At 42.9% G+C, this 12,776-nt stretch overlaps 4 protein-coding genes and 1 pseudogene across 4 annotated transcripts; 3 read left to right on the top strand and 2 right to left on the bottom strand.

The window, feature by feature from the left end:
- Positions 1–1,424: 1,424 nt before the first annotated feature.
- LOC146571909 (histone H1 pseudogene) lies at positions 1,425–2,095 on the top strand (annotated as a pseudogene).
- An 809-nt stretch (positions 2,096–2,904) lies between these two features.
- Positions 2,905–3,291, bottom strand: LOC146571908 (histone H2A). Its single transcript, XM_085275898.1, has one exon. It carries the CDS (start codon positions 3,289–3,291, stop codon positions 2,905–2,907), a length of 387 nt encoding a protein of 128 aa, XP_085132024.1.
- Positions 3,292–3,549: 258 nt separating this feature from the next.
- Positions 3,550–4,999, top strand: LOC146571907 (histone H3). The gene has a single exon (XM_085275895.1). The coding sequence runs from the start codon at positions 3,633–3,635 to the stop codon at positions 4,041–4,043; it is 411 nt and encodes a 136-aa protein (XP_085132021.1). The 5' UTR covers positions 3,550–3,632; the 3' UTR covers positions 4,044–4,999.
- Positions 5,000–5,313: 314 nt separating this feature from the next.
- On the top strand, positions 5,314–6,391 carry LOC146571906 (histone H4-like). The gene is made up of 2 exons (XM_085278549.1): positions 5,314–5,337; positions 6,098–6,391. The coding sequence occupies exons 1-2, from the start codon at positions 5,314–5,316 to the stop codon at positions 6,389–6,391; spliced, it is 318 nt and encodes a 105-aa protein (XP_085134675.1).
- A 3,958-nt stretch (positions 6,392–10,349) lies between these two features.
- On the bottom strand, positions 10,350–11,875 carry LOC146571905 (uncharacterized). The gene is made up of 4 exons (XM_085278426.1): positions 11,374–11,875; positions 11,116–11,176; positions 10,728–10,851; positions 10,350–10,443 (listed from the first exon to the last, which is right to left on the bottom strand). Exons 1-4 carry the CDS (start codon positions 11,479–11,481, stop codon positions 10,350–10,352), a joined length of 387 nt encoding a protein of 128 aa, XP_085134552.1. The 5' UTR covers positions 11,482–11,875.
- Between the last annotated feature and the right edge of the window lie 901 nt (positions 11,876–12,776).

The raw sequence follows: 12,776 nt of genomic DNA, 5'->3' as shown, positions 1-12,776 counted from the left end.
TTTGTTGCTCCGTAGCCACCTTTCTATATGCCTTTAGATAGTACAACTATTATAGCAAGTGCTATGAATAAGATATATCTATCTGCTTAGCACTTTTATCTTTTATGTTTAGTTAAGTGTTGTCTTACAGTGTGTTTTGCACTAAGTACCGAAGCAATTTCCTAATGTTGTAAACCTGCTCAACATTAGGAAATAAAACCCATTCTGATTCAGAGGTGAACTTTGGTCATCTCAGTCTCTCACTAAACGCTCTTCTGTGACTGGTCAAGCACACGATGGGAGGGTGGGAGGTATTGTGCAGCATTTTACTTATCTTGGACAACAATCTGTGGTTACATTTTTTTAGTGGGTGGAAGAATAATAGAATCCTCCAGAAAAAGGAGCACAGATATACTGGGCATAATTAAATGCACTGTACTAGATTAGACTGAGGTCGCTATCCAGGACATAAGATAAGCTTTATTAGTCCCAGAGCTGGGAAATTCACCTTGTTACAGCAGCAACGTGGACAGAGCAGGATTAAATAAATGCCAAAAAAATAACAGCAATATTACTCTGATTAAATAAATGAAATAGATATAAAAATACGTTTGACTAGTAGCGACAAAAAGAGAATGTTTAATAGTGAGATGTTGGATGTTTTTTAGCAGGTATTGAGTATTGCACATTGAGATACTTAGTGATCAGTTGGTGGATGTGTGTATTCACGTGTTCATTCGCTGTTGTTGTTTATAGTAGAGTCGGTAACTGTAGCTGGAAGGAAACGGACTGATGCAGACTAAGAGATCAGGGCCAAAGTGTGGAAGTGAGCTGCCGTAAGGTGACTAACTAATGGTGATTTCTGATATACAACAACGTGAGTGAAACTCGAGGCCGCTGTGCTTTGGTTAGAAGTGAGCAGCTCTCACAGACGTCTCGCTGCTCCGTGGGCGTCCAGCTGCATCGGTGTGTTTGCTGGGAGTTCGCGGCGTCACTTTGTCCCATAGCTGCGCTCACCAGATGCTGCTTTTAAGTCGGAGTGCGCGAACGAACATGTGTCTGAGCTGGAAAAGGGCTTTTCACGGAGCTGTGCTGCGGCTCCTTTGTTTTAGGAAAGAAAAGAGCGCAAAAAGCCGCCGAGCAGCGCTGAGCTCCGCACTGAGTCGCTGAGCTTTGGAGGCTCCACAAAGCAAGAGCAGAGAGCACCAGAGCCCGACACGAGGCCTGCCCGAGGAGACACGAGTCCGCTGTGGACTGCTCCACTGTCGGCCTGCAGTGCTGCTCACACACTCACTTTGAGCTCTTTGATCCCGAGACACGAAACACAAACGGAAGCATTGCGTGGCGCACGCGAGAGCGGCGCGCGCTACATTCACTCTCCACGGTTCTCATGGTGCGTTTAAGTGCAGTGTGACGCTTCCGAGTTGCCATCACTGCACCGTGACTCGATCAGAGGGAAAGAGGAAAATGTCAGAGGAAGCACCTGCTGCTGCCGCCGCCCCGGCGGCCAAGAAGAAGACGACGGCTTCCAAGCCGAAGAAGGTGGGCCCCAGCGTGGGCGAGTTGATCGTGAAAGCCGTGGCCGCTTCCAAGGAGCGCAGCGGCGTGTCCACAGCCGCTCTCAAGAAGGCTCTGGCTGCCGGAGGCTACGATGTGGACAAGAACAAGGCCCGCGTCAAGACCGCCATCAAGAGCCTGGTGGCCAAGGGCACTCTGGTGCAGACCAAGGGCACCGGGGCCTCCGGATCCTTCAAGATGAACAAGAAGGCTACCGAGAGCAAAGCCAAGAAGCCCGCAAAGAAAGCCGCTCCCAAAGCCAAGAAGCCCGCCCCTGCCAAAGCCAAGAAGCCGGCAGCAGCCGCTAAAAAGTCCCCCAAGAAGCCAGCGGCAGCCAAGAAGCCCGCAGCAGCTAAGAAGTCCCCCAAGAAGGCCAAGAAGCCCGCTGTGGCGGCCAAAAAGCCCAGCAAGAGCCCCAAGAAGGCGGCAGCCAAGAGCCCCAAGAAGGTCACCAAGAAGCCTCCCGCAGCCAAGAAAGCCCCCGCCAAGAAGGCCGCCAAGCCCAAAGCCAAGAAGGCGGCCACAGCAGCCAAGAAGAAGTGAGCTGCCAACACTCTCGCACTCAACAACGGCTCTTCTCAGAGCCACCACAGCAACACGCCAGAGCTCCTTCCTCACAATCACGCAACATTCTCTTATTCACAATAATAGCATTATTGTCAAAGCAAGATAAGATACTTTTTGGGTTTGTTTTTTTCTCATAACACTTGCAGCTTGTATTACTATCATGGCTCACATTTCACAATCAGAAAGTGAACAGAGCAGGAGGGACAGAGAGAAAGAGAGCCAGGGACAAAGTTTATTCATGCAGGTCCATATGACAGAGAATATGCATCTTCTTTTTATTTTCATATTATAATTTCTATTTAATTGTGTTGTGGTTTGCAGTGTTTTGTGTTGTTTCACTTTAAATTTGTAAAAGGAAAAAGCTGAAAATTTAAATAGTTAAAAGTTGAAATGTGAATAGTTGGATTTTATTATAGTTGATTTATTACATTTCATGTGGAGTGAATAAATAAAAGTATATTTACGGTGGCCCCTACAGACAAAACACGTAAAAACTCCAAAACACCTACAAAAGACAACACAAGTGCTCCAGGATGCTAGGGGCAGTGTTGAACTTTTGAACTATTTTTACATTAGTAATTCATTGTGCATAATTTTATATTATTGTTAATAAATTAAAACAACCTGAAGATCTGGTTGGGAGGCGAAAGACCCCCCCCCCCCACACACACACACACACACACAAGAATAAGGTAATACTACATTTCCATATACACGAGGATGTTTGCTCAGAAAGAAGTGTGTGGCTCTGAAAAGAGCCTTTGTTTATTGGTTTCGTGCGTGAAGCAGAGGCTTTGGCATTTACTTGGCCTTGACAGGCTTCTCGGTCTTCTTGGGCAGCAGCACGGCCTGGATGTTGGGCAGCACACCACCCTGGGCGATGGTGACTCCGCCAAGGAGCTTGTTGAGCTCCTCGTCGTTGCGCACAGCCAGCTGCAGGTGACGTGGGATAATACGAGTCTTCTTGTTGTCGCGGGCTGCGTTGCCAGCCAGCTCGAGGATCTCAGCGGTCAGGTACTCGAGCACAGCTGCCAGGTAGACGGGGGCGCCGGCACCCACGCGCTGCGCATAGTTGCCTTTGCGCAGCAGTCTGTGGACACGACCCACGGGGAACTGGAGCCCGGCACGGGATGAACGGGTCTTAGCCTTAGCTCTGGCTTTGCCTCCGGTTTTGCCACGCCCACTCATTTTGAACCTTCTCTTCGCAGTGTCAACACTCAAAGGAAATGTGGCCCGATCGGCGCCGAGCCTGGCTTATATTTCCGCAGAGCGCGGGCGGCTTCGTCACACACCAATCGCAGACAGGCTCGCGGCAGCGCGCCTTTTCAAAGCACCTTCCTCCAATGAGCAGCGCACACTTAGGCGGGGCGGGGCTCCTCTGAGCGGTGCTGAGCATCACGCGGAGCCCCTCACCAATCACGAGCCGCAGCGGCACCGCGTCACAGCCAGTCACACACTTTAAGAGCGGCGAGTCTCCTCCGCTTGTTACATTTTCTGTTTTAAACGCAGGAAAGTTAAAGAGAGAAAGAATGGCAAGAACCAAGCAGACCGCTCGCAAATCCACTGGCGGCAAAGCCCCCAGGAAGCAGCTGGCCACTAAGGCCGCTCGTAAGAGCGCCCCGGCCACCGGAGGCGTCAAGAAACCTCACCGTTACAGGCCCGGCACCGTGGCTCTGCGCGAGATCCGCCGTTACCAGAAGTCCACCGAGCTGCTCATTCGCAAGCTGCCCTTCCAGCGCCTGGTCCGCGAGATCGCTCAGGATTTCAAGACCGACTTGCGCTTCCAGAGCTCAGCTGTCATGGCTCTGCAGGAGGCCAGCGAGGCTTACCTGGTCGGACTCTTCGAGGACACCAACCTGTGCGCCATCCACGCCAAGAGGGTCACCATCATGCCCAAAGACATTCAGCTGGCTCGCCGCATCCGCGGAGAGAGGGCTTAAGCTGTCTGCACGCCCTCCTACAAACAACGGCTCTTTTCAGAGCCAACACACTCACACCGAGAGCGCGCTCCTTTCTTACAATAACATTAACCTCATACAAGACAGTACAAGACAGTTTTTTTTTTTTTTTTTTTAATATATATATATAATAGAAGCCATATGCTTGGCATGAAGGTGGCATCCAGTAACTTGATCTAAGCACCAGTACTTCCAATTCTTTCCTGCTACACATAAGTTTACATTACTTACAGTAGAAGAAGACTGTGACACCCCTGCTCTAAAGTACCTTTAGAGTTGTTTAAATTGGCTATAAACTATGAATGTACATAACAATAAGCCTAACATGGATCAGATATTTTTCACAGTTCATGTTCAGTTCACAGGTGCGGTTGTTTTTTTTTTTTTTTTCACTCCCCAAAGATGTATAAAAAACTAACAATTTAACACAATTCTTTGAACTAACTTTGAGCATGGAAACACAGCATCGTCATGTTCCGCTGGCGTTGATCCAATACCTAGGCCACATCGCTGATGTTGCATTGAAGCGGACTTTTGGGAACTCTGTTAAACTAATCTCACTGCACAAACTGTGTTCAGACTTTGACACTAACATTGATAACATACAGAAAAATTATACTGTGAAGCTGTCCAGATCAGTCCAGTCAAGTAGAGATCATAGATATAGTGCTCCCACAGTATGACTCCCCGCCGCTTTCAAGTCAGAAAATATAGTATTGACATTCTGAATAATCTGTTGCGATCATCTGTGAATGCTATTGCATGTACTAAAGCCAATATAAACACACTTCTAAAACTACATTGATTCTGGAAGTATGGACGTTCTGGTATTCAGAGTTTCAAGGTAAAACCTCATTAACAACCTATTTGATCTGGGGACAACTAATAATATTTCATGGCATGACCTTCCCCCCCTATCTGGCTCCGTTGGAGGCACCACTGGTTATTGGCCTTTAATAAAGATATTAACTGGATATAAACTGTTGGATTGTCTCTGTGACACATGTAGTACTCAATCTCATATCGTGTATAGTACACAGCTACTGCACCCCAGGCACAGTCATGCTGTTCCTCATTTCCGCCAAAGGCCAGTAGATGGCGTAGTTGCAAGCACTCCTGTTTTCTTTTACGTCCACAAATCAGATGTAAATTCAGGAGTCCTTCAAGCAACCCCTCACATTTGTTTCTGTCTGTTAGTTATGGTTTTTTTTTTCTCTTAGTCTCGATACTACGAAGAGAAGAACCTGTCAAAATGAGTGGGCGCGGAAAGACCGGAGTAATTGGTTATTAGTTATGTAATCATGCCCCCGTATGCCCCATTATCGTTTGCTTCAAACTTCAGCAATTTATGGGTGAGACTCAAGTACATCGGAGACGGGGACCCCCCAACCCGTGATTATGTTGCTGAAGAGCTGATATTGCAAACATCATGGCTGAATGTGCAGGACATATACTCCTTCATGTGTGTGGAATGTGGAAAAATGTTGCCGTTAATTTCAGCATGTTTCACTTTACAAACGGCGCCCCATAGCTACTGCACCCCAGGCACAGTCATGCTGTTCCTCGTTTCCGCCAAAGGCCAGTAGATGGCCGTAGTTTCAAGCACTCCTGTTTTCTTTTACGGGAGAGAGACAGAGACGATGACAGGAGGAGGCAGAAGAAGAACATGGCTCAATACTGGAAGAAAATAACAGACATGTTTAAATCCAAGCTGAAATCAACACAGATGAATATATTTTAGTCCATTCTTAGATATTAATTTGATATTTCGTTTCATGTCAGCCTTTACTTTTATGCATTATTCCTAAATGAAAATGCTTCTGGCTCCTGTGTGAGCTCTGAAACATTCAGCCCAGCACTGGTGTCACTGCTGGGCTCATCGCACCACAGCGAGTCTTAAGTTCAGGTTCTGTTTAAACTTTAAGTGAAAAAATCGAAGTCCACACGTCTGTCTGACAAAACGTTGATGTTTGTTTTACTGGAATGAGTTTTACAATAAATAAATATTTCTAAAAAAAAAAAAAAAAAAAAAAAAGGGAGGTAAAGGACTCGGCAAAGGAGGCGCAAAGCGTCACCGTAAGGTGCTTCGTGATAACATCCAGGGCATCACTAAGCCAGCTATCCGCCGCCTGGCTCGCCGTGGCGGTGTGAAGCGTATTTCTGGTCTGATCTACGAGGAGACCCGTGGCGTGTTGAAGGTGTTTCTGGAGAACGTCATCCGCGACGCCGTCACCTACACCGAGCACGCCAAGAGAAAGACCGTCACCGCCATGGATGTGGTGTACGCTCTCAAGAGACAGGGCCGCACTCTGTACGGCTTTGGTGGTTAAGCTTACTGCACTGACAACAACAACGGCAACAAAGGTCCTTTTCAGGGCCACCCATCTCCTCTGTAGAGCTGATCTTATCTCTTTTGTTTATCTAGTCAAGTTCTATCAAACTTCTTTTCATATAAATGGTCAATCTGACTTGGAACCCGTATTGGAAAAGCTTTTGATGTGTGATACAGCTCTGCAGTAGTTGCGGTAAGTGGGGTTTTTTCTTGGTTTGTTTTTCTTGTTTTTTTTTTGTTTTGTTTTTTTTGTTTGGCCATATACTGACCGTAGTGTTGAGGCAGACATGACACCGTATTCTCAGGTTACTGTCGCCGCTTTATTCTCTGCGTAACGTCTCCCTCGTCTGGCTTCCACGTGACCTGCATCCAAAGCAGCAACTATTCATGACATGCAGCACACAAATTCTGAATGTGTTTGCAACTTATTTTTGTCAAGAACTTCACTGCAGAAAGCTCAATGTACCACGTGGGTAACAAATATTTAGTATTAAAGGAAGGAGATGGTAATTATAAATTAAATATTCTCCAAGATAATACAAAAAATATCTATAAAAAAATTAATGAAACCAAAAATGAAGGTGTAATTCAATATAAGTATGCAAATGAAGATGAAAACCTTTCAATAGTTAAAAATATACAAGACAAATTATTATCTGAAAGCATGAGAGACGTGGTATGGCTCATCTGGCTCGGGCGCCTCCCTGTGAGAGCAGTGGTACAATGGAGTTGCTTTGTTACCACCATGAAATGTCCTATGACAGGCTGTGATGAAGATGAGACCCTAGAACATCTTCTATTGGATTGTTATAGGACAACTGAGATAAGACAAAAGATGACAGAGATTGGCTATGATGTGGATGTTAATATTAAAGCAGTTATATATGGTTTGTTTAAAGAAAAAATGTGTGACGACAAAAGGAGACTCTTTTGGTTAGTAATGTGTGTAATAAACACACATATTTGGAAAACTCGTGCCAAAGGAGTACTTGAACAAAAGATGATAAGTAGTGATGTGGTGAGTAAACATATCATTACAGACCTGCGGAGAAGACGAACAATGGACCTGAAACTTGGGAAAGTTTTCCCCTGGAACGAATTAAAACTGTAAGTCTTGTGAGCGTTGTGTGGACTCAGATGCTAGATTTTCCTCCTTGTTTCTCCTTTTTGTATGTGCTCATGGTTTTGTATATGTAATTGTATGTGTATGTGCATTTTATATGTAAACTTGTTTACTTTAAATAAAGTGTAATTATATACAGGCTTCTTCAAAAGATTACTGCCATAAAGATGACTTCTGCCTGAGGCTCCAATGACTCAACCAGCAGTGCGAGAGCAGCCGCTCTGTCCGTTTCAGTGTACAGTGAAGTGGACTGTTGCGATAGGTCAGAAGAAGCCTGCGCTAATTTAATGAATGCTACCTTTTCAGACATTTAGTCTCTTAAATATTTACGTTTGAACTTACTGAAAACAGTTTCTAGCCTTGACAATTCTGATGACACGAACTCTGAGAAAGATTAAAAACTGGTGCAAAACAGATGGGAACCTGTGATTATCAACATTAAAAACACTTCTTTTCATTTTGTTGTACATTGCACTGAATTAAGCCTGTCGAGCAGCTGAAACAGTTCTAGGGAATGTGCTAATTATCCAAACCTCTTTATGATTCAACAGTTTTTATTCATTAACAGCACAAAGTGAAAAACAAACAGAATCCCATACATTTCAAATCATTACGTACATTTACAGATACATATTGTAATGATCAGCAGCTGTTGCTGTAAATTAATGTAGTTTCATGCCATACCACAAGGTGGCCCTATCTGTTAACATGGGCATGCGAGCTAAGAAGCGGTGAGATACTCTTGTTCTTCCGGCTGGCTAAGATTGAATAATAAAAGTACGTTGTAGATCATAAAAGGACCCCTTCTTCATAAATAAGGAGACAAACAAAAAACATATATGGGAAAAGGAGGATGAATGTTTTTGGAAGTAGTTTTTAGTTTTAGCTATTTTAGGGGGATATCTGTGTGTGCAGGTGACTATTACTGTGCATAATTATTAGGCAACTTAACAAAAAACAAATATATACCCATTTCAATTATTTATTTTTACCAGTGAAACCAATATAACATCTCCACATTCACAAATATACATTTCTGACATTCAAAAACCAAACAAAAACAAATCAGCGACCAATATAGCCACCTTTCTTTGCAAGGACACTCAAAAGCCTGCCATCCATGGATTCTGTCAGTGTTTTGATCTGTTCACCATCAACATTGCGTGCAGCAGCAACCACAGCCTCCCAGACACTGTTCAGAGAGGTGTACTGTTTTCCCTCCTTGTAAATCTCACATTTGATGATGGACCACAGGTTCTCAATGGGGTTCAGATCAGGTGAACAAGGAGGCCATGTCATTAGTTTTTCTTCTTTTATACCCTTTCATTCCAGCCACGCTGTGGAGTACTTGGACGCGTGTGATGGAGCATTGTCCTGCATGAAAATCATGTTTTTCTTGAAGGATGCAGACATCTTCCTGTACCACTGCTTGAAGGTGTCTTCCAGAAACTGGCAGTAGGACTGGGAGTTGAGCTTGACTCCATCCTCAACCCGAAAAGGCCCCACAAGCTCATCTTTGATGATACCAGCCCAAACCAGTACTCCACCTCGCTGGCGTCTGAGTGGGACTGGAGCTCTCTGCCCTTTACCAATCCAGCCACGGGCCCATCCATCTGGCCCATCAAGACTCACTCTCATTTCATCAGTCCATAAAACCTTAGAAAAACCAGTCTTGAGATATTTCTTGGCCCAGTCTTGACGTTTCAGCTTGTGTGTCTTGTTCAGTGGTGGTCGTCTTTCAGCCTTTCTTACCTTGGCCATGTCTCTGAGTATTGCACACCTTGTGCTTTTGGGCACTCCAGTGATGTTGCAGCTCTGAAATATGGCCAAACTGGTGGCAAGTGGCATCTTGGCAGCTGCACGCTTGACTTTTCTCAGTTCATGGGCAGTTATTTTGCGCCTTGGTTTTTCCACACGCTTCTTGCGACCCTGTTGACTATTTAGAATGAAACGCTTGATTGTTCGATGATCACGCTTCAGAAGCTTTGCAATTTTGAGACTGCTGCATCCCTCTGCAAGATATCTCACTATTTTTGACTTTTCTGAGCCTGTCAAGTCCTTCTTTTGACCCATTTTGCCAAAGGAAAGGACGTTGCCTAATAATTATGCACACCTGATATAGGGTGTTGATGTCATTAGACCACACCCCTTCTCATTACAGAGATGCACATCCCCTAATATGCTTAATTGGTAGTAGGCTTTCAAGCCTATACAGCTTGGAGTAAGACAACATGCATGAAGAGGATGATGTGGACAAAATACTCATTTGCCTAATAATTCTGCACTCCCTGTACATTACACTAGGTTCGACTCATTAACCAAAACTCGACTAATAGATTTTACATATCATCTAATATTAAAAGTCTTAAATATGACACATTCTTAACATATTTTTCTGATCACACGGTGGTTATGGCAATAATATCGTGTTGCTCCCACGAATTTTTGAACTATTGAAAACTCAATACATCTTTGTTAGCAGACGGGTTGCTTGTGCCTGAAGTTAAATCTGAAATTAAGAAAATATTACATCTTAAGATTTTTACTGCCTCTTTCACGGAACTTTGGGAACTTCTTAAACAACGCATGTGTAAATTTTTTAAATTTAAAGCGAGAGAATTAAATCATGCTAAGAATATGAAATACAATGAAAATGTAAGTAGATATATATATATATATATATATATATATATATTTAAGAAATAAGAAGGAGAAACAAGAAGAGGAGGAAAATCAAATGATGTCTCTTAAGGAGAGCATTGATCGAGTCAGAGAAGTTTTATTTAACATGTTGAGACGTACTGAATTTCATGGGAATAGCGACTATATGATTCTAAATCATCACTTGACTCAGTCTATCAGACTCTTCTAGGAGGCTATGCTGAATTGCTTCTTCAAGAGCTTCATCTTCCTCCAGAAAAAGAGGGCTAAGTAGACAAGAGATATTAGAAATCATAAAACATGTCAGCCTTGAAGAATTTCTCACCATACATCATTAAAAAAAAGAAAGATTAAATGTAAATCCTAAAGTTGCAGTCATTCAACAAAAAAAAAAACAACAAAAAAACCAAAAAAAAAAAAAAACAAACAAACCCCCCCCCCCCAAAAAAAACCAAACAAACAAACATGCAAATTGGAAACCTGCATCGAAACAATATCCTAAACAACATCTAGAATGAAGGATTTCTTTAACCCTTAGACAACAGCTTACTCAAATTCTGCCAATTTATATTGAAACATCTGCTGTCCCTCATTTTCACTCTCTTGAATGCAGCTCTCCGTTTCCTGATGCTTGGCCTCACTTTCACCTGGTGTTGTAGGCAACGCATGATGCACTGAAAAAAGGAAAGAAGGTCAGCATGACTTGCTTCATAATGTTAACAGAGCCTTTATATATCCTTATATTAGTTCAAATAAAAGTTGGGCACATATTCCTCCTTGGCTGTAATCACCTGTGATAATCCGTAAACATTAAAATCAGACAAATTAATGATGCTCTCATCAAACAAACCCCCCAGGAATTATTATGCACTGCAGTAACAAACTCTAACTGGTCATTGACCTTAGAACCTCACTAGGTTTTTATTCACGTCACATACCTCGTCTTCTCCGGCAGACTGGACTTTCAAAGTCACTGTCAGACAGCTCTTCTGGTTCCTCCTGAGGGAAAAGAAAGCATGTTCTACATAAAATCAAATACAGTTGCACCAAATCACTGGTAACACAGAGACACATGGCTGCACTAAAAATTGTTTACACCTGCTAAAAGTGCAATATTAATTAAGAAAATTACGTTAAGGGAACAGACTCACTTTTTAGACAATAAATATTTCTGCACTGCAATATAAAATGTTTACCTGTGCAGGTGTTTGTATCCCTGCCATTATATAGAGGCAGGTGGTGGAACAAATCGAGCCAACTTCTTGGCCACCCCAAAGAAAACTGCTAGAAACATTTGGTTTCATTAGTCGTTTACATCCTCTAATTGTACTCAAATACTGAAAAGGGAATGTCTGGCCAGTTTACAGTGCAAATGTTCTTCTGAAGATTGCTGCTACAGTGGGGCAAAAAAGTATTTAGTCAGCCACCGATTGTGCAAGTTCCCCCACTTAAAATGATGACAGAGGTCAGTAATTTGTAATGGAAGACATAGGCATTCATTGGGCTAAACTTCAGATGACATCAGTGAATGTTGACTTGCTATCCTCTGTTCTTGAATGTGACAATAAAGTTAGTTTTACTGCAGAAGTGTTGCTAGGAGTGTTTAAGCATTTACTTTATTTAAATTACAATTTTAGGACAACCTGTGTGGGTCTTACCATGTTATGGTATTATAGTCACTTATCACAGTTGGTCTCATTTCCCACAAAAAAAAAATAAATAAATAAAAAAAATTAAATTTAAACTTACCTGTAATACTTACCTTGACCGCTATATTTCCTCCAAGGAGAGGCATCTAGGTCTGGAAGGTGTGAGCTCCAATTGGAGCCTGATTTTTTCTTGTTTTCTTTTTCTTATCTGTGGGAAAGTAGCATTTAAATACAAAAAATGAGTCCACTGTAAATACCATTAGGATCACTAGTTAATATATTTGAAATAGTGATATTATATTAGTATATATACATATATTTAAGTGTTTATTATCTTTTACAAATATAATGCAATAAGGCATACAGAAAGACCTACCAGGGGATCGGTGGAGAATAGAGGTCTCAAGTACAGGGGATACAGGAGTAAATGGGTGGAATACTATGGACCTCTGTTGCCAGTGCACCTGAACCGTATTGACGGAATAACAAAAGCTCACGTTCCTAATACCTAACCTAGCCAGATGCCTTGATTCTCCCCACCTGACCCTCGAAGTACGTCGACCTTCTCCTACAAGCACAAATAGTGACACACAATCTGCTCATGATTATAGAGATAGCAATATATGGAGTGCTTATTTATCTATGTTTTAGAATGGCTCTTCATATAGACCCTAGTATTTTGGTACATGGAAGAGATGCCCCTACCAAATACACTTAGCCCTAACCTTAACCAGGCATCTTAATATCAGATAAGTGGTGTATACCTCTCCTCTCTCCTCCTCTAGTCGCCTAAAGGGAACAAACCCTGATCGGAACACAGAATCCTAACCTCAACCAGAGGTAAATTAGGGATAAAAATCCTCTTTCCCCTTTTGATTTTTAATTCCCTACTCCATGATGCACAGTTATAAGGTCTAGATAGACCAACTTGAAAAGCATCTTACCTAACC

Source organism: Mchenga conophoros, linkage group LG6 (assembly GCF_057382185.1).
Source record: "Mchenga conophoros isolate Kocher_MC1m ecotype Shallow Benthic linkage group LG6, M_conophoros_male_GT1.1, whole genome shotgun sequence".
Lineage (NCBI taxonomy): Eukaryota > Metazoa > Chordata > Actinopteri > Cichliformes > Cichlidae > Mchenga > Mchenga conophoros.
This window is presented reverse-complemented; position numbering and strand designations above follow the sequence as displayed.

Coding starts and splice junctions, on each gene's coding strand:
- LOC146571905 (XM_085278426.1), bottom strand. CDS start 11,481: ATGAAACCAAATGTTTCTAGCAGTTTTCTTTGGGGTGGCCAAGAAGTT. Junction 11,177..11,373: donor GGATACAAACACCTGCACAG/GTAAACATTTTA, acceptor CTTTTCCCTCAG/GAGGAACCAGAAGAGCTGTC. Junction 10,444..10,727: donor TATAAATTGGCAGAATTTGA/GTAAGCTGTTGT, acceptor TTGTCTACTTAG/CCCTCTTTTTCTGGAGGAAG.
- LOC146571908 (XM_085275898.1), bottom strand. CDS start 3,291: ATGAGTGGGCGTGGCAAAACCGGAGGCAAAGCCAGAGCTAAGGCTAAG.
- LOC146571906 (XM_085278549.1), top strand. CDS start 5,314: ATGAGTGGGCGCGGAAAGACCGGA. Junction 5,338..6,097: donor GTGGGCGCGGAAAGACCGGA/GTAATTGGTTAT, acceptor AAAAAAAAAAAG/GGAGGTAAAGGACTCGGCAA.
- LOC146571907 (XM_085275895.1), top strand. CDS start 3,633: ATGGCAAGAACCAAGCAGACCGCTCGCAAATCCACTGGCGGCAAAGCC.